Genomic DNA, 21,389 nt, shown 5'->3' with positions numbered 1-21,389 from the left:
ACGTGTATACTCTTTGTCACAGGAAAGGTTAATCTTTAACTTTCTTGTTTATGTCTTCTCCCCACTGCTATATTCCTTTATGGATAATCGATTCTGTGAAGTGCCACTATATCATCCCTACAGGGCAGAGTGATCGTATTTCTATATCACTTGCTGGAAGAAAGCTTGTTAGTGTTGGCAAAGTGTATCTATTGAAAGTTTCTGTGTTGGACAGCTGGATAATGTATGTTCTCTCTAGCTGTCCTACACAGCTCTTTCTAGGACAGTTTCTCTCTGGCCTTCACTTATTAACCAAGGACACTTAATAGATGGTTCTATATATTTAGAATTTTGAAAAAAACAGGATCTCGAGTGCCAGATGCCATCAATAATTTATTCCTTCTTATGCAAAGGAATTAACATCGTTTCCTGGTACTGCACAAAAGCTGGCAAAGACAGGAGGTACAGAATAGTGGTGCAAGGTCAGCTACCTGGAGAGCTTCTGCTTGTTGAGTACTGATTCGGATTTTGGGAATCCTGTAATCCCAAGGCGTAACTAGGATTTTCTGAGCATTTTTGCCCTGAGATTGGACCTCTTCTTTGGATGGAAATGTCACCACATAATCCCGCCAGTTCTTCTGCAGGATACCCACCACTCTGCCTTTGGGAAAACAAAACAAAATAAAGTCTTACCTGGTGAGATGTCCCATACCTGGAGTCTCACCAGTTCAGCAATAAGGAATAAAACAGAAAATGCAACAGCCTATCCACGTAAGTCAACATTTGCTTCAACATTTGCTTTCCTAGCATTTTATTATTAAGATGGATCATTTTTTAAAAAGATGGATAATTTTTTTTTATAACGCTGTCACTATGCCCTTTCTTCTGTGACATTTAGAATCCATTAGTCCCACTTCTCTTTTGCCCTTATCAATCTCAGGTCTAGGTATGTTGGGAAAGTCAATGATATTTCACTTTTTTTTTTTTTTTTTTTTAATAGAGGCATGTTTATTTATTTATTTATTTGTTTGTTTGTTTGATGGTTTTTGTTTATACAAGCACTGGGTACAGTCAGAAGCGCGGGAGGGTGAGAGAATTCACCAGAGCCAGAGCGGGGAGCAGAGCAGGCAGAAGGACCGAAGTACACTGCTGAGGGGAGCAGTGGGCGGCAGGAGAGGTCTGCGCGCCATGTGGGACCCTCCTCCAGTGGCCGGGGAGCAGCCGGGGATTGAACCGGCGCCGCAGAGGCCGCGGGCAGCTTCGCAACCCAGCGCTCAACCGCTGCGCCACCGGGGAGGCCCCCGATATTTCACTTTTTTAACCCATGTTCTCTACTGCGCATTTTCACTGTCTTTCTTGCATTTCTCCCATCAGCTAAGATGAGGTGCACCAACATACTATTCAGAAAAGCATACAGATCATACACCTGACACACAACACTTTTAATCATAACTGGTTGAAGTCTAGAAAAAACAAGCTTTAATAGTTAAAAGAACTCTCTTTCACGGATATTTATTGAGCCCCTATCAGGTATGAGGCCTGTTTTGGGAGTAGGGAATAGAGCAGCGTCAAAACAGACAAAAATCCCTGATTTCCTGGTGCGAAACAGATAATAAGCAATAAATGTCCGTGAAGCAGTGATGACTGCTCAGCAAGATATAAAATGGGTAAGGTGAACCAAGTGATAAAGAGGCAGATATGGCACTTATTTTAAACAAAGTGACATCTGGGGGCCTCCCTGGTTGCGCAGGGGTTGAGTGCAGCACTGTGAGGTTGTCCACGGCCTCTGCAGCACAAGTTTGATCCCTGGCCAGCCAGGGGGCAACCCACATGGCACAGCAGACCTCTCCTGTCTTGCCTGCTGCTCCCCTCAGCAGTGTATTTCAGTCAATCTGCCTGTTCTGCTCCCCACTATGTCTCTGGTGGATCCTTTCATTCCCCCACACCTCTGGTTTATACCCCAGTTGTTGTATGCATAAATAAATAAATCTTTTAAAAAAATATAAAAAAAAATAAAGTGACATCTGAGCAGAGGCTTGAATGCAGTAAAGCAGGCATGAGGATGTTTGGGTATTGATGAAAATAAACTTGTAGAGAAGGTAAGTAGAAAAATATTAGTATCACATATTGATAACTGCAATATTTCTGGATGGTTAAGGAAAATGGATGACTGGGTGACTTTCCAGTTGGCTTACCTGTGGGCATGGGCTCACTTGGGGACTCTCCTGAGGCCTTGTCGTCACTGTCATTCTCACTCAGGGCGGCAGTTCTTCCTTTCCACTCACTCTCAGGGAGCAGTTCCACAGCTACCATGTCTCCATGAATCGAGCGGTTTCGAGCCTTCATCCCATGGATTAGGATGTCACTGACTAAGCCTGTGCTTGGGTAACATAAGAAGGTCCCATAAAGCCCACAGAGATGCCATCCTAGTGAGACAACTCAAACACAATCCATCTGAGGTCCAATCAGCATTTTGGCAAATATGAGTTTCCTCCTCTAAAAAGTGAAGTCGAGCTCTTTGTTATGCAGGGTAAGATGAACAAACACTGCTCCCATGTCATACTGTAGTATGTGTTTTCAAAAGCACCACCTTCAGCCACTGTAGATAACAGTTTTCTGTGTGAGCCTGTGTAAACCTCCACTGGAAGTATGTCACATACTTTCAGGGTCACAGGGCTGGGGACTGGCAGCAGGTTGATGAACTATAGGTACTACAAAACTGATGGCAATAATTCTGACCAACAGAAGGCCCCAGAAAGCCATTGCTTCTCAATCTCATTCAACCTAGCCACACTCCCCTGACAATCGGGGGGTTTTCAGCCCCGTCACTGTTGAACCAAAACTAAATTCTGTTATGATAAAACTTATTTACATTCTCTTTTTATTACCTTTTTAATGATACCAGTAAAGCACAATGAGGCCATATTACAGAGCAATGTTTAAAAAATCACAGGTATGGGCCTCCCTGGTGGCACAAGGGGTTAAGCACAGCACTATGAAGCTATCCGCAGCCTCTGCGGCACGAGTTCAATCCCCAGCCGGCCAGGGAGCAACCCACATGGCACAGCAGACCTCTCCTGTCTCACCCACTGCTCCCCTCAGCAGTGTACTTCAGTCTGTCTGCCTACTCTGTTCCCTATTCTGTCTCCGGTGAATCCTCTCACCCCCCACACCTCTGGCCTGTACCCCAGTTCTTGTATGCATAAATAAATAAATCTTAAAAATAAAAATCACAGCTAAATTGTCTGAGTGGGGATGTTGGGCAAGTTATTTTGCTTCTGTGTTTTTCTTTCATCATTTCATCACATGTCACCTTGTATATGCTCAGGCATATAAAATGGAAATCATAACAGTATGTGCTTAGAACAGTAGCTGATAAATAGTAAGCAGTCCATAAAATATTAGCTTGTATCATTTTTAAAAGTTTAAGACAACTAAATCTTAAATTAAAGACAAAAAGCTAGGAGAAAAAAAAACAACCCATGATCCCCCACAATACACGGGATGCATGACAAGGCACACGACAGGTGGCAGTCTAAACTCTGCTCTCTATTGTGCAATATCAGAATGACTAAATAGTATAGAAATTTATGGAAGGTTTATACTGAACCTGAATCTTTACTGCTGGCTCCCTGAAGTCGAACGAAAGCCTCTGATTGTGCTCTGTGTTTGTTGACATTCAGAATTCCCTAAAAACAATAAAAATCAACATAAACAAGTTTTCTTTTTCCTGGTTTATCTCCCAAAGGTACAGTTTTTAAAACCTATATGAAAATTGGGTTTCTTGGTGGTGCAAAGGTTAAAGTCTCAGAGCTATCAAGCTATTGCCAGTCACTGCGGCATGAGATCCCCCACCAGGGAGGTGACCCACATGGCACAGCAGACCTCTCCCACCTCGCCTACCACTCACCTCAGGAGTGCATTTTAGCAGATCTGCCTGTTCTGCTCCCCACTCTGTCTGTGGTGAATCCTCTTACCCCCCGACACCTCTGCCCCAGTTCTTGTATGCATAAATAAATGAAACTAAATCTTTAAAAAATAAAACCTATATGAAAATACTGTTTAATATTCTTAAAAGGCTGGTGATACTTCTAAGAATAATATTCATCACCAAGGCTTCTTTTCTGAAGAGAACATACCATCACTTTCAGCTACCTTTAGTTAAACCAAGTAGCGAAAGTGCCAAGATCTCTCTCACCTAAGTTCTTCCTCAAAATATCCTCTCAGGATAAGTTTTATGTAAGCTTTATGACCAAGGTAGAAGCATTAGGCTCTCTAGTTATATTCATTTAAAATACCTACACTTGAGGGAAAGACTGTAGGGTGATAGCCTCAATTTTCCATTTGCATAAAAGCCATCTGAGTTGCTAGTCCCAAGTATAAATGCCATGATGAAACAGTTCTGTATCTTGATTGTGGTGGTGGATACACAAATCTATACATGTGTGGTGGTGGCCTGTGATAACAACTGTGTAGCTACACACACACACACACACACACACACACACACACACACAACACATGTAAAACAGCAGATATCTTAACTTACCTGAATCTTTCCCAGAACCCTGACAGCACCTAAATTCTGGGTCCTGTGGCAGGAGTATGGTAAAGGAGTAAAGAAGCCAAATTTTACCAATTCTGCCAAACCTAACACTGATTGAAAAATATAGGAGTAACAAGAGGCATTTAGAACCTATTTGTTCTGGCCTCCCTGGTGGTGCAGGGGTTAAGACGCAAACTATGAAGCTGTTCATGGCCTCTGCAGCATGAGTTTGATTCCCCAGCTGGCCAGGGAGCAACCCACATGGAGCAGCAGACCTCTCCTGTCTCGCCCGCTGCTCCCCTCAGCAATGTATTTTAGTCAATCTGCCTGTTCTGTTCTCCACTCTGTCTCTGGTGAATCCTCTCAACCCCCGCATCTCTGGCCTGTACCCCAGTTCTTGTATGCATAAATAAATAAATCTTAAAAAAATAATAAAACCAATTTGTTTGCTGCTCAATATGTAACCCAATTATGAACATGGCAGACCTGGAAAGCAATGTCTCTGGGAAATATGACTCCCAAATCCTCATAAACATCAGCAGCCAAGGCTTACTCACACCCATCCTGTTTATAGCCTTTGACATGCGAGGCCTGTGTCAGGAGGTAAGGCAAGAAGAGAAGAAAACACAGCAGCTACTCCTGACACCAGCTCTTCACTCCCAGGCTCACCTGAATATAGCGCCCAGATTTAATGCCGGCTTCTGAGACTTCCAGGGGAAGGTGTTCCGGGTATTCCTTCCCATGGCTCTCTTGGCTTTCAGCCTCTCTTTCCCGACGAGACTGAAGGATAGAATCACAAAGCTCGTGGGCAGCCTTTAAATCGGGCCAAAAGTTGTCCAGGTAATTCTGCATTTAATAAAGGTATAAGAGAAACATGATCAGGGGCTTCCCTGATTAATGGCGCAGGGGTTAAAGACAGTGCAATGAAGCTATCCGCAGCCTCTGTTAGCATGAGTTCGATCCTCGGTCAGGGAGCTACCCACATGGTGCAGCAGACCTCTCCTGACTTGCCCTCTGCTCCCCTCAGCAGTGTATTTCAGTCAAAACACTGCTGCTGTTCCCCACTCTGTCTCTGGTGAATCCTCTCACCCCCAACACCTCTGGCTTACACCCCGGTTCTTGTATGCATAAATAAATCTTTAAAAAAAAAAAAAAAGAGACACATGATCAGAAGATGATTCTTCATTATGGTATTATAAAAAATCCTGACCAGGAATTGCTGGTGTGTAGTTTTGAAGAGATATTAAATGAGTATTACCTTCCCAAACCTCACACTACCAGTTCATTTTCTACCATCTCATTAATCCCAGAAGACTTGCCAGTGAATCTGAGGCAGGCCCTTCCTGCCCTGCCTTGTCTGCTTTAACCTCCCTGATTACTCTGCACTTTCAAATCTTCCCTCTCTACACACAGTCTGCCTGTCTTTACACAAATCTTATTGCTACAGACTATGGCCTATAGAAGAGCTCTCCTATGTGTACATTCTTGTCATTTTTTTTAAATCTGGAAACAATAACATTTATAAGAAACAAAATAGCATATAGAAATGGCAGAGAATAAAGTGCACAAGGAAGCTCTCTCCTTCCCCAGTCCACTGGAAATGTAAAATGAGCTTCAGTGTTTGGGTCCCCTCTCCTCCCCGACCCTTCTAAGTTCCCAGAGGACCAAGTCTTCTCTTGGGACCATTTGCTGATATAGTAACACTCATGCAGGTGACACTAATGCCGCTAATAGTGTGATGGCCTGATAATGAAATATAACTTTGAATCCCATGGTCAGGGTCCCTTCCAAGTAAACTGTTACTGAACTTTATTGCACCACTTAGGGTAGTGCTTTCAGGGAGGCTAGAGGCAAAACACCAAGGCCACTAACCTCCAATGGTATGTTAAGGCTGAGAATGGCTATAACTCTTCCCTCTGTCCAGGGTATATATGCTCCACTAAATGGCTGACTTTTTTTTTTTAAGATTTATTTTATATTTATACAATACTGGGGTACAGGCCAGAGGTGGGGGAGGGTGACAGGATTCACCAGAGACAGAGTGGGAGCAGAACAGGCAGACAGATTAAAAGCACTGCTGAGGGGAGCAGCGGGCACGACAGGAGAGGTCTGCTGCACCATGTGGGACATTCCCTGGCTGGCCAGGAATAGAATCCGCATTGCAGAGGCTGCAGACAGCTTCACAGCGCTGTGTTCAACCTGCTGCACCACCGGGAAGGCCGAAATAGTTGACTCTTATTAAATAAAATCAAATTTATATAATTTTATTTTATTATTTTTTAAAGATTTATTTATTTATTTATACAAGCACTGGGTACAGTCAGAAGCGCAGGAGGGTGAGAGAATTCACCAGAGCCAGAGCGGGGAGCAGAACAGGCAGACCGACGAAATACACTGCTGAGGGGAGCAGCGGGCACAGCAGGAGAGGTCTGCGCGCCTTGTGGGACCCTCGCCGATGGCTGGGGATTGAACTGGCGCTGCAGAGGCTGTGGGCAGCTTAGCAGCCCAACACTCAACCGCTACACCACCAGGGGAGGCCCAAATTTATGTAATTTTAAACTCAACTTTCCGTCCAACGCAGAGTCTAGCATATTCTCTTTTCTCAGATTAAAAAGCAAGTAAGCTATCCTTCTGGCAACTCCAGGATTTCTCCCATTCATTTCAGGGTCCTCTTCAAACTGCTTCCTTTCTTTCTAATCCTACCAGAAGTTCTGTCTGTGCTAACAACAGTATCCCAATTCTACAGTTACTGATCAACATCAAACTTTTGCCACTATGAACCTCTTAAAGAGGGATTTATTGTCCTCACTCTTCCCCATTTAACCTCAAATCCCCAGAGAAATTCTGGTTTCCCTCTCATCTGAACTTCACACTATCTCTTTTTTTCTGCTATCATTCACCTCTACGAAGCCCTCGGTCACACAGTTTGCTTGAAAAACGCTATACAAAATAAAACCGTACTATACCACTGGACTACAAAGAAAAGTAATTTTCACAAAAAGTAGAAAAATGTAATTTTAGTCAACTGTCCTCTGCAGGAACAAGACATGATGTATTGCAACAGAAAAAACAAGTGACACTGCCATTAATATCCAGCGCCCCTGGAATTCTCTGGCATGCCAAAATACTTTTTTATAGCAGGGCCAAGAAAATTCTATTGGCAAATCTTTAGCAATACATGCACCTGGGAACCCTTATAGAATCTACAATTCAAAATCCAACTAGACTTTCTGTAAACTGACAGGGGTAATGGAGGGTCTCATTCTAGTTTCTGAACAAAAAAATGATATCAACCAGTGGAAGCTGATTGACCAACTGGGCAGACAGAAGAGACTAGCAATCTTCTGAGAGATAGACAGTCACCAATCTCCCAAAAGATACCTAAGAAATAGGAGGACTGTGTTTGTTGCTAAGACTGTCCAAAGAGACCGTCACTGATAATGCTGCTCTTGTTTGTGATCTGTACACCAAGCTGAGCTGACAGCCCTCTCATAAATAAGATCACATTTCACCCCCTTCTTTATCCCTATTAGCCCCTATGTGCATTCACAAGCAGGGAAGAGTGAGGAAGAGCAGAACAAGTAGACTGGCTTTTAATTTGTTTCGCAAGTATTCAAAAAATAATAGGAAAGGCAGGATACATGGTAGTTAAGAGTTGTGCAGCCACACTGCCTGGATTCTAATCCCAGCTCTACCACAGTCTTACCTGTGTGACCTTTAGCCTTTCAGATTTAGTTTCTTTACCAATAAAATGGGAAGATAATACCTACATGATAGGGTTATGCAAGAATCAAATGAAATAATGCACTCAGAACAGTTCCTGCCATAGAAAAATGATGGCTATTACTATTATAGTACTATGTAATACTATAGAGTATTATAATACTATTATTAGTTGGAGTCACATAAACTGCCATTTCATAGGTTAAAGCAATGGAATATTGGCAATTTCATAAGATTCAACCCATCATCACCATTACTAATACTGCTACTGCTGTAACTATAAATATGCGTTTACTGTCAGCAGGGATTGACTGGACTGAAGTCTTCGATGCTGTGGGCTTTCCAGTCACAGGAAGCTTGCCTAAATTTGCCAACATCAAGATTAATTAGTTGGGGAGTAATAAAGACATGGGATTTCTTGAAGTTTTTCTGTATTCTTTATTTTTCCCTTTCTATATTGTAAAGGGAACTAAAGCCTTACACTCACTACTTAGTAATGAACACACACATACACACACACACACACACAATTATGTAGACAACAACTGGAAATACCTTGAAAGAAATCACAAATACTCCTTCTGTTTGGCTTCCATATTGCTGAATTGCCTCTTCATCTTCTGTCACCATAACAATTGGCATCCTGTCCTGGCAATGATGATAGTACCAAACTGCTGCATTGTAGATGCTCCTTGAAAAGCAAAGGGAATGTGAGCCCTCCCCAGGCAGCCAAATACACGCTACTGCTTAGAACTTATCCCTGGCTTTCAATCTGATATTCTTTGGTCTGCATAGACAATGAATCATCCACTCAACAAATACTTGCTGAGTACCCATTATAAACATGGTCTGGGTTGGATGTTGTGGGGCACACAAAGATGAATGACATCTCTTCTTCTCTGGGACATCAAAACACAACAGCAACCTCTTTCATTTCTTGATATGCCCCAGAAACCAAAGAACTCTACCATCTTACCTCACTTTTTAAGTGGAAAGCTGAACCACATAGCACCACATGGGATGACAAGCTAAGCTATGTGAGGCTTGAAAGATGAAGAAACTGTTTGGCTAAGAGAAAAACCAGGCTGTAAGCAGCTGAAGAGCATAATGCAATAAGAGTATAATGCAATATGGAACCACATAGGTATCTGAACATCTTCCTGAAAAGAATCTGAATTGGAAAACAGGATCTAGGTCTGGAGATGTGCTTTCAAGACTGGATTATTATGGACAGTGAAGTCCATAAACTTGAACAATTTCTGTCAGCATCTGTTTTCCTGTCTGCTAATTAAGACACCATGTCAGGTCTCTTTACTTCTAGAGCTAAAAAAAAAAAAAAAATTCAGCCAGGTGCACACACTGAGTACTACCATGTGCAAGGTCATGTAGTCAGTAAGTGTGATTATGTGAGCCAACCTAGAGAAGATGTGTTTTTCCACTTCTGGCAGAAAACTAAGCCCTATGGGAACTTGGGAATTTCAATTAAGGACTAAGTGTGTATCAGTGCTTATTTTACTTTAGAGAAATTAAATATTTTATGGCTATGTAGATAAAGATTTATAAGGAAAAAGATGATTTAAATGTTTTGCATGGGTAAGACACTGCAAAGACTAAGATCTCTTTCACCCTCTAAAGAAGAGTATAGCAGAGGCTAAGTGACAGGCTAACAGTACCCGAGGCCCCTCTCTGACTTTAGCTGCAACTGGGTAGCAGTTCCACACCCCTCTCACCACTACCCCCTTTAAAGGATCATTAAGTGACCCTGGGGAACGACTCAGCAAAAGGGGACAACTAATTAAATGCCTCAGTCTGTCCTTCAAGGTGACTCCTGAAGCACATTCTAAAAACCTTAAGAGAGGTTCCCAGTAGGCTGGATCTTTGTTTTCCAGTAAAACATTATTTACTGCTTCCCTCCTTCTCTGTTTCACTTTCCTCACTTCCTCACCCCTGCTCCAGGGAATTCCCTCCCACATAAACAACCCACAGTGTCCCTGCTTTAGGTTTTGCTTTTAGGCCAATCTAAACTACATCACTGCACTTTCCAAATCAGTTTTATCAGAATTAACTTACCAGGTTCAGTTTCCTAAGACTGGTTGATATTAGAACAACTTATACCAGAAAAAGTGAGTTGACTTTAGCTAAAAACAGGCACCCTCAAGGTCTCCTACATATACCTAAGCATGAGAGTTGTAACTGCGGGTCACTGTGGTAAGCCTGCTGGCCATCAGGGCCTGGAGCAAATTGACTCTGGGTACTTTTATCTTCCTAACTACAATTTCTAAAACACATCAATTATATATTCAAATGATAAGTTACTGACATACTAACTATTTCAGTACTAGGCCTCCCTGGTGGCGTAGGGGTTAAGTCTCAACACTATCACTCACTGCTATGGCCTGAGTTCTATTCCTGGCCAGGAAGCTGACCCACATGGCTCAGCAGACCTCTCCTGTCTCACCCACTACTCCCCTCAGCAGTGGATTTCAGTATATCTACCTATTCTGCTCCCTACTCTGCTTCTGGTGAATTCTCACCCCTGTGCCTATGGCCTACACCGCAGTTCTTCTATACATAAATACATCTAAAAAAAAAAAACAAGGGCCTCCCTGGTGGTACAAGGGGTTAAGCACAGCACTATGAAGCGATCCACAGCCTCTGCAGCACAAGTTCCATCCCCAGCCGGCCAGGGAACAACCCACATGGCGTAGCAGACCTCTCCTGTCTCGACCGCTGCTCCCCTCAGCAGTGTATTTCATTCGGTCCGCCTGTTCTGTTCCCCACTCTGTCTCTGGGGAATCCTCTTACCCCCCCACACCTCTGGCCTGTACCCCAGATCTTGTATGCATAAATAAATCTTAAAACAACAACAAACAATTGGCTTGTTTCAGCAATAGCTTTAGATCAACTCCCAAACTGCCAATGATAAAGAAATGAAAGAAGACGATCATGGGAAAGCCCACAGCCACTCAGGGCCATACCTGGTCTGCCACTTTTCCATGGACTCTCCTCTTTGCCGAGGGAGATAGCAGCACTGCTGGAATTCATTAGCGAAGAGAACGCAATCATGACGTGCATCCTTCAGGAGGTTTCGCAATTTGTTATACTGTCTGGGACACAGAGAAGAGAAATAAATCTGACATAGCAGGTACTCATCTGCTGCCAGCTCTTGCTAAGGATAAAAAAAGATGAGGTATTTTAGAGTAAAAGATTGATTATTTAAAACCAGAGAGACATTTATTTTATAGGCCTTCCTGTGAACAGTACCATTGGACCCCCGTTTTTTCCATTTTGCTATTACAACATGCTTGGGTAGGGCCTCATTAGTTTGTGGATCAGTCAAGATCTTTTCCTCCCCTTCTTAGACTTGCTGCCTTTGCTATGTAATTATAAGACCCTTCCCCAATCCCTCACTCCTTTCAAAGGCTCACAGAGTCAAGTAATTCAGCACTTAGTTTTGTACCTCGCCTATCTATCAATGGCATAGGGCGTTAGTATCGTACTTTTATTGGCAGTCTCAGAAAAGGCCATGTAAGGTAAATAAAGTATTTGGGGTGTGTCAATTTTATTTATAACACCACCTCATATACATGAATGAGAACTAGTTTTATCTGTCTGACAACAGAAAGTTTTAAGGTTTTTCCCATCAGGAGAGCTTTTTTTTTCATGGATGCCAGCCAAAGTCACAAATCAATTATGGGTCAGCTTCTAAGGTGCTTTTCAGTAGCCTAGGTAATGTGAAATACAGAAGAGCCACTGCACTTTAAAGGAGATCAGCCATTTATTTAAAAAAGGATTGATATACTCTGGTTTCCCTTCAGATCATATAAATCTTTCACCTTTCACTAAAAAAAGGATTGATATTATATCAGATATTAAGTAAACATATAAATTACCCAAGATAGATGACTGGCATTTAATGTATTTTAATATAATAAAATTTGTGCTCTTTTAGCCCCATCTCAAGCCTGTCACCATGGGTTTTTAAAAACAAGTCTTTTCATTAATGCAAAAGTAGACTTCTCCAACCTATCCTTTCTAAATAAAGGCTCACCAATAATATCTGTGTGGCTTCAACATTTCATTAAAAAATAAGAAACACTGCTTTTATTTCTTAGTAACTCTAAGTCTTAGCCATCTTAAAAAGAATCAATGGTAAAAGCATATTAGAAAATTTCCTAATAAACAAAGGGATTCCAGTTTCATTTCTGTGAAATGATGGTAGCTCTCCTTCATAGAATCCCACTTGTGTGAGCAAAAGCTATTGCTCTTCCTCCTGCCCAGAAATGCCTAAAACAGACAAAATTGGTAATTCCTCCATCTTCACAAAGATAATTTACAATTATTTTTTTTAAAAAGTCTGCAGCACACTGTTCAGAGTGATCAGTCCTCTAGCAGTGGGTCAAAGACTTGCTTCCTGCTTTACCTCTTCTGCAATGCTTGTATTTTAGATAATGACTACTTATTTGTTAAGCAATAAAGAACATTTTAGAAGAGATTTTATAAACATCTGCAATGAGTTATTTCTAAGAAAACATTGAAAAAATATTTATTTTTTCTGATCGTATCTTCCATAGCTTTTTCTCCCTTTCTCTGCCATCACATTTTAAATAGCCCTACTACAGCATCTGAACTTAGTGCAGTTATTTGTTTATAAATGACCTCCCTTACTAAATATCCTTCATCCAGCAAATATTTGGTGTAATCCTGCTAAGTGCCAGATTTTTGCTCCGTGGAATGCCTGCAGGACTCTTGCTCACGGGAATAAAACAAATCACCCATTCTCCTTAAAAAATCAAAACTAGGGCCTCCCCGGTGGCACAGCGGATGAGCGCTGGGTTGCGAAGCTGCCCGCAGCCTCTGCAGCACCAGTTCAATCCCCAGCTGCTCCCCAGCCACCAGAAGAGGGTCCCACATGGCGCACAGCCTGCGCCCGCTGCTCCCCTCAGCAGTGTACTTCGGTCCTTCTGCCTGTTCTGCTCCCCGCTCTGGCTCTGGTGAATCCTCTCACCCTCCCGCGCTTCTGACTGTACCCAGTGCTTGTGTAAATAAATAAATAAATCTTTAAAAAAAAATCAAAACTAGAATTACCACACAACCTCACTTCTGAACATATATCCCAAAGAATTGAAAGCAGAGTCTTAGCAAGATAGCTATACAGCCAAGTTCACTGCAGCATCATTCACAATAACCAAAAGGTAGAAGCACCCTAAGAGTCCAGAGGCAGATGAATGGAAAAATGTGAAATAGACACACAGTGGAATATTACTCAGCCTTAAGAAGGAGGTTCTGACATACGTGAACATGGATGAAGCTTGAAGACATTATGCTGAATGAAACAAGCCAATCACAAAAGGACAAATATTGTATGATTCCACTTATATGAGGTTACTGAAGAGGCCAAATTCAGAGAATGGTGGTTGTCAGGGGCTCAGCAGAGAAGAAATGGGGAGCTGGTACCTAATGGGTGTAGAGATTCAATTTGAGAGGATAAAAAAAGTTGTGGAGATGGATAATGGGGAGGGGTGTACAACAATGTGAACAAACTCAATGTCACTGAACCATACAATTATAAATGGATAAAAGTGAACTTTGTTATATATATTTCACCACAATTTAAAAATTAACTATGCTAACTGGCCAAATAAAATAAAGCAAACAACAGAAGCATCCATTTCGGTGGAATAAGTGCCACTGGAGAGAAAGTACAGGTGTGACAAGGCCAGGGAGGGAGGGAAGGGCACCTGGGAGGAGGTGATGCCTGAGACCTAAAGGATGAACAGTTGCCACACAAAGGGCCCAAGGGAGGAAAGAGGGACAGTGTTCAATGTAGCAGACAGGGTGGTTCATCTTTGTATCTTTAATGTCCAGCCCATGGCAGTTGCACAGTGTTTTCCAAATGAGTAAATGAACTTAACCCTTAGCGACAACAATGACCCAAAAATAAGGTAGCAAGCTCTGACACTTCAGAACCCCACTGCTCTTTTGCTAGGCTTCCTATACATCACTGCATTTTCAGACCCAGGGATTCTCCAATTAGGTCCTCTCCAAATACCGATGTTCCAGACCCAGAGGGTTTACCACCAAAGTGGAGTAATGACAACACATATCAATGTTTGGGAAAATATACAACTTAACAAAAAGAATTTTCCCAATTTTAAGTTTCACTCACATATATTTTCCTTAGACTTTTAGTGTTTGCTTTCATTTGGCAGCTACATATCATCCAGATAAAACAAATGAACAAATGGCACAAGAATATTAATGGAGAAACCAGGAAACAAATAGCGAATCACGCTGAGTATGACAGTCAGATTTCCTTTGGCATGTGGGCTTACAGTTATAATTTAATAGCACATACATACAATACAGTCATATTTTTTGTTGTCAGGGTTGGTGGCGCATATGATGGAATTAAATATATGAGTGTCCTGTACAGAGCCACCCAAGAGCATCATGGGGCCATGAACTAACTTGGCTTACATGCTCGGAGAGTGACAGTTTCAGATAGTCCTGTACAATAAAATCATCTTAGGTTTGAAAAATTCCAGTCTTACAGAAGGGCCCTAGTTTCCCTGGACTGCCTTAGATGTTTTCCAAATCTTCGTGATTGAAACATCTGAAACAATTTTTTAGAGGGACAGTTAAACTTACCTTCTTTAGACTGATTTTCTTTTTTACTAGTTTTACTCAAAGTTGACCTTACCTATGGGTGCAACATCCCCTCCCCCTGCCGACTATGCTCTCTGGGGGGGCAGCCCACAATTGGAAGGGAGAGTTATAAGGAGGTGAGTTCTGTATTCAATGATGTGTTTCCTGGGCCCTCAGCTATATTCACAGAAGCCTGGTAGGGACTTCTAAATTTACTTACAGAGCTTTTTGATTTGTTAAGATTTTAAAAATTTATGTTTTCATTCATATTAGGGGACACTCTTAAAGCTCTCTAATGGAGTATATTTTGGACCACCTGAATGTCTGCCACTGCCTGTACTCCCATTGGGTGTCAGTGCCCACCCTCTCCAAGGCTCACAGACACCTCAAAGTTCTGACCCTTAGACCTCCTTCAGTGCTCCCTCTATCCAGGTACTAAGCCAGAAACCTCAGTGTTATCCTTGACACCACCTTTTCTCTTACTTCACTTATCTAAATCCATTACTAAAAAAAAAAAAAAAAAGTCAGCTTTATGTAGATATAATCCACATACCATAAAACTCACCCTTTTTAAACATACAATTTAATGGTTTTGAGTATAGTGAGAGTATGCAACCATCATAACTATCTAATTTCAGGACATCTTCATTACCCTCAAAAGAAATATACCCATTAAGCAGTCATTCTCCATTTCCCCTGATGCCCAGCTCCTGGCAACCACTACTCTACTGTCTGTCTCATAGATTTACCTATCCTGGGCGATTCATATAAATGGAATCATACAATATATGATTTTTTTCTGGTTGGCTTCTTTCATTTAATATCATATTTTCAAGGTTCGCCTTGTTGCAGAATGTAGCTGTACTTCATACCTTGTTCTGGCTGAATAATACTTCACTGTAGGGCTAGACCACATTTTGTGTCACTTTTTTTTTTTTTAAAGATTTATTTATTTATGAATACAAGAATGGGGGTATAGGCCAGAGGTGCAGGCAGTGAGAGGATTCACCAGAGACAGAGTGGGGAACAGAACAGGCAGATTGACTGAAATGCTGAGGGGAGCAACAGGCGGGACAGGAGAGGTCTGCTGTGCCATGTGGGTATCTCCCTGGCTGGGGATCGAACTCGTGTTGCAGTGGCTGTGGACAGATTCATAGGTTGCGTCTTAACCCCTCGCACCACCAGGGAGGCCTGGTCATTTCTATTTTTTGACTATTATGAATAGAGTTTCTATGAACATGTATAAGTTTTTTGTTTGGACATATCTTAATTCTCTGTTATATACTTATAAAGTCCTATATATTTTACCTACTATATAGCTCTTGGAAATATCTGTTTCTCTCTAGCTCACAGCTCCCAACATCTCACCTGAACTGAAGCAACAGCCTCCTCTCTTCTTCTCTACTGCCCTGATCATCTTTTCAAAATAGGAATCTAAGTTATTCCACCTTGCTAAAACCCTTCACCAACATGTCTGAGGCCCATGAGGTCTTCTTCCAGCCCAGGTCGTCCAATTCCTCTCTCCACGTCTCCCTTCCCCAAGACCTTGTATTGCAGTTTCCATGCATGGAAAGATTTTCTCCTTTTATTGCCTGGTTTACTCCTACTCATCCCTTAGATAGTTCAGCACAGAACATTTCCTCAGGAAAGATTCTTTTCTTCCCTGATGAACTGAGCTCTCCTGAAGTCAAGTACCTATCCCTCTTCGCATCTGTCACTTCAGGTCTCTGTCGAACCATCTTCCCCTCAAGACCAAGTCTACTTTTATTCACCACTGTATCCTTAGTGCTGGCACAGTTTCCAGCACAAACCTCAATAAATATCTGTGGAATAAACAGATGATCCTGAATACATGAATGAATGAATGAAGGAGACAGGACAGACTCACAAAATAAACAAGTGTCCCCTCATTAAATAAGCATTTGAGGACTGTTAAATGGCAGAATGTGGGATTATCCCGAGCAATCAAAAACTTGGTGTTTATCATATTATTTTGTATGGTATATTTATGAGAACAAACACTTTCTGCATTGATATTATTGAAATCAAAATACAAAAATCACATTAAATACAGGCTAGATTAGAAGAACCCATGTTTTTTCATGGTTAAACTCAACTCTGATGATTTCATTTCAGTAAACAATGTCATCTGTCATAGTAAATTAAAGCTACTTTGTAGCTTTCCTTATTTAACTTACAGGTTTGATTTGGTTTTAGGTTTATATTAAGTACTTATGCATGAGGATGTAGAGTGATATTTTTGTTTAAACATAATTAAATAACTATATGATAAAAATCATTTAAATGAATACTGGGTGTCCATGAGAATTTCAATATTTGGAAACATAGTTGATAACATTACTCATGGTGAGTAGTACAATATTCTATTCAATATGAACTCAATCTTATGTTACCTACTGAGAAACTGAGGCATGAACTGTTAAGACTCTGGCGGAATATAATGAGTATATAGAAGGAATTCGGAAGAGGGCCAAAAGGAGAAAGCAAGGCACTAGACCAGACCAGGTATTTTACCTGACAAAGCTTTCCTAAGCAATAATGTCCCTAAAAGCACATCGAATAGACTGAATTATTTACTAGCATTTCAAAAATCTGTAAGGGAGAACTAAAAAAAAAAAAAAAAAAAAATGTTTCCCAATATTAAATGAAGCAAAATACCAGAAAGCCTTTGCTAGACCACATCTGGTTAAATATAAAAAGTCCAAAAGCCTATACTTAACACATATGCCAGCCAATTAATAAGGTAAATCTTTATTGATATTCAATGGCTATCATCAATTCCAAAGTTAGCTTTCAATATATGATACTTTCTGGGGCTTAGTAAATTTTGATTACTTAGCTGTTTCAGCTTGAATATACCTGTTGATTGCTTACCAGGTAAACAAACGACCAACTCCCAAACTTGCTGATTCCTTTTCCTGTCTCTTCTTACTCATCAATCATGTTTGCTATAACTACTTTAGGAGCAGTCTTGGATTTATTTCCTTCAGAGAGCTTTCTGGCCTAATCCCTATATCCATATTTACTTCTGCACTTTGCATAGTCCACATAAAATTTTCTTGCATGGGTCTAAGATGTGCTATAATTACCTTTTTGCTTCAAGTATCCAAACTCAAAAAGACAGCAGGTTTGTTGAGAGAGACTATGACTTCTTGTACTCCAGAAAGCCTGACACTAGGAGCACAAAATGTGCTTATGGAAGGGGAAAACCAGTGTAATGGACCTATTTTATACTCCTTGTCTTTTGTTTTTGCAGTTAGTATATTCAGAGACATAGGAAAGTCGTGGAAAACCAATAGTTTTTCATCAAGTTAACAACTTTTGAAATGTTCAGGAGAAAAGACACTTAAATTCCAATTCTTTGCTTTTGAATGTCTCAGGAATTGGTTTTTAAAACAATTCTTAATATTAAAAATATTTTGGAAAACAGAAGTTGAAAAGGCTTGGCAGTGTGTTAGTAATCCAAATGATAACAACAAATTGATTTTAGGAGCAGCAGTTGAAATACGACACCTGGAGCAGCATTTAAACCTCGCTATGTACAAACATCTCTGTCTTTGTGTCTGAACAAAATCAGCTTCAAGCTCATTTAAAAATATTTTATCTGAAAGAGCCTCACACAATCTAGCTAATGCATTTTTGAACTGAGCATATAATAAGAACAACTTATCATTTTCATATACAAATAAACACATTTCATTTTTTACTATCAATGTCTAAAGAAACCACAACATTTAAAAAGGAATAAACACATTCTGCTTTTTAAATAACTTTGTGAGTTAGAAGGTTGAATATATAATTCTAATATACTGTTTCCACATGGCCTTCAAGTCAAATCATAAGCCTTTTCCCAAAGTTAAATGAAGCAAAACCATTTTTGAGAGAATTTGTTCGAAAGGTGAACAATTGCTCTTCATTTAGGTATAAGGCAAGCATGTTAGTGTGATTTCAATCAGAAATCATTTGTGTAGCAAATACAATTATGATCTTTGGTAGTTAACTAATAATCTAAAAGTAAAGCAAGTTATTGCAGTTTCATTGAATAAATCACTACAAGTACAATTTGCATCACAATCAAGAAGTCAAAAATTAATAAATGAAGTACTCTCTTTTCCTTAAGGAAACAAGTTTCTGAGATAATATATCTATAAATGAGAAGATAAAATACTATGTACTATCGCTAAGAAACAAGCAGTAACTCTGGCACTGTAAAAACGCAAACCAAAAGCCAAGAATCTTAAATACACACATTCTGGGGACACTGCAGTTTATTGATCTACAGTCAGATCTTTTGGCCAGGTGTTGAAGCAGAAATATAAAATCATGTTACTGCATTTCTCACTAGCAGAGAATACCAACTTAGTTCAAAAGGCCTCTTCTGACAAAATAATGAGTAACTCCCCTCACCCCCTAACAAGAGACCTTTTCTAAGGTGGAAAAAAAAAATCTGCACAGTAAATAAATAAATAAAGTAAAACAGATACCTTCGGCCTCTTTGATGCTGCACAGCTTGACAAGCCGTTTGCATGAAAATAACTCCCTTCAACTCTGGAAATTCAAGGATCTCAAGGTAATCTTGAACAATTTTCCAATCTGGGATCACATAATGAGTCACATCACCAGACAAGAGCTTCCCATCTGAAGCATAATTCAAAACTTAAAGAGATTAGACAGCATTTCAAACCAGGTTTATTACTATTTCAATGTCACGATGCCCCAGTGTGCAAAATAACTTCCGTCTTAAGCATACCTGTGAAATATTTAAAAGACAAGACAAATCTACTTTGGTAGAGGCCCAAAGTTGTGGCAAATTCAGCACCTTCATTTTTCTTAACTGCTTTTTAAAAAACAAAACAAGCAAGTCTCCACCACAACCTAAATATTTGTGTTAACTCTAAATGGGGCACTCCCAAATATTCATGTTAACCACTGTTTATTCCCAGCAATTTCAAGTGAACATGCTCAGAAGTGTCCCGGGGGCAAAAAAGACTGCACCGACTAGAAAAAATGCCCATTGTGCGCAAGGGCAGTGGGAGGGTTTCCTTCCAGCGCGCGACTCAGGGAGCGGAGTAGACAGGCTGCAAAGCGAAGTCTTCACCTTAACCTGAGGTAAGCTGAGGTTTCCAAATATTAGCAGAAAGGGACTAACTCCTACACTTCATCTCCCACCAGAGGAGGGAAGTAGCAACCTTCACATTAAATCAGCCACCCTTGTGGCCTAGAAAACAGGCACACAGCAGTCCCAAATCCAATTTTCCCCTGACCTTCCTGTACAACGAGGGCACGGATAACCCACAAATCCTACAGCAAAGAGGGCATGGGTGCTGGCAGGGCAGAAAATCTGTGGGAAGCAAAGGAAACACAGAAAAGGAGCAGCAGCCCCAGCAGCAGCAGCAGCAACTCGGCGGCGAGCACAGGGCCCGGCCTCGCGTCCCGCCTCTCACCGAAGGGCCACACCACGATCCCGGGCCCCTCGCCACTTCACTCCAGAGGCCGGGGGTGGGGTGGGGGGTGCGGAAGAGGCTGGTTCCTGCGCACAGAGCCCGCCCAGAAAGCCCAAACCACTGGGCCTGCGGGCGGTGGGGGCGCCTCGCTTGGCCTTTCCATCTCGGCGGCGGAGCCGTCGGGGAGGCTCTCGCGGGGAGGCCCAGAAGCAGCCAACCCGGGCCGCCTCTGCAGCCTTTGGCCTGTGGTGTCGCTCCCGACCCGCAGCCGGGGGAGGCGATGAGTCCGGGGCGCTGGACCCCGCGCAGGCCCGGCCTCGCGCTCCGCCTTCCGGGCGCGCCCTTTCGCCGCACCGCGGGCGCCAGACTCGGCCCGGCAGCCCTCGCTCCCGCCCGGCCCCCGCGCCCCGTTTCCCGCCGGGCCTCGGTTCCCTCGCCCGCCCGGCCCCCGCGCCCCTCGGCCCTCGCGTTCCCGCCCCGCCCGGCCCCCACTGCGCCGGGTCGCGCCCCGGGCCTGACCGTTGCGGCAGGCGGAGGGCTGCGGGCAGAGCGGGCTGTTGCAGGGCACGCTGGGCCGCAGGTAATGCTCGCGCACGATCCGCAGCGTCCGGCCCTGGAAGGTCCTCAGAAGCAGCACCTTCTCCCGCTTCTGCAGCATGGTGGCGGCGCCCGGCCCGGCAGCGCTCCGCGGCCCGCGAGGCCGCCCCGAGGCCCGAGCGGGAGAGCGACCGGGAAGCGCCGGGCGCGGCAAGGCGCGGCGCCGGCGGAGGCGAGGCGGTGGCTTCGGGCCCGCCCCCTCGGCCGGGCCGGCCGGGTCCTCGCGGGGCTCCGGGCCCCACTCGGGCCTCCTGGCAGCTGCCAGGAACCGAAACCGCCCTAACGGCCTTTGGCCCGGGTTGTGGGCCAGAGGCGGCCCGCGGGGTGGGTGCTCCAGGGTGCTTTAGGGTGAGGGAGCGCCGCCCCAGCCTGGCCTCAGTTTCTCCCTTCAAAACTGCCTGGGGGCAGGGTGTGTGGGGGGAAACCACCCA

The 21,389-nt window shown here is 42.7% G+C and overlaps 1 protein-coding gene across 4 annotated transcripts in view; it reads right to left on the bottom strand.

The window, feature by feature from the left end:
- Window positions 1-21,054, bottom strand: part of DIS3L (DIS3 like exosome 3'-5' exoribonuclease) — a 31,974-nt gene extending 10,920 nt beyond the window's left edge. For 2 of the 4 annotated variants that reach the window (XM_037502754.2, XM_037502753.2), the window contains exons 1-8: window positions 20,881-21,054; window positions 19,402-19,555; window positions 11,227-11,355; window positions 8,804-8,939; window positions 5,195-5,371; window positions 3,590-3,668; window positions 2,175-2,354; window positions 471-640 (exon numbers count right to left, since the gene is read on the bottom strand). In XM_037502754.2, coding sequence (XP_037358651.1) covers window positions 471-640; window positions 2,175-2,354; window positions 3,590-3,668; window positions 5,195-5,371; window positions 8,804-8,939; window positions 11,227-11,355; window positions 19,402-19,555; window positions 20,881-21,019 — 1,164 coding nt within the window. In that variant the 5' untranslated portion in view covers window positions 21,020-21,054. Of the gene's footprint in view, window positions 1-470; window positions 641-2,174; window positions 2,355-3,589; window positions 3,669-5,194; window positions 5,372-8,803; window positions 8,940-11,226; window positions 11,356-19,401; window positions 19,556-20,361; window positions 20,385-20,880 lie in introns of those variants that run through there. The other 2 variants (XM_037502755.2, XM_037502756.2) reach the window with 2 other exon arrangements.
- Between the last annotated feature and the right edge of the window lie 335 nt (window positions 21,055-21,389).

This window comes from Talpa occidentalis, unplaced genomic scaffold (genome assembly GCF_014898055.3).
Source record: "Talpa occidentalis isolate TD23 unplaced genomic scaffold, MPIMG_talOcc4v2.1 talOcc4.11, whole genome shotgun sequence".
Taxonomy (NCBI): Eukaryota; Metazoa; Chordata; class Mammalia; order Eulipotyphla; family Talpidae; genus Talpa; species Talpa occidentalis.
This window is presented reverse-complemented; position numbering and strand designations above follow the sequence as displayed.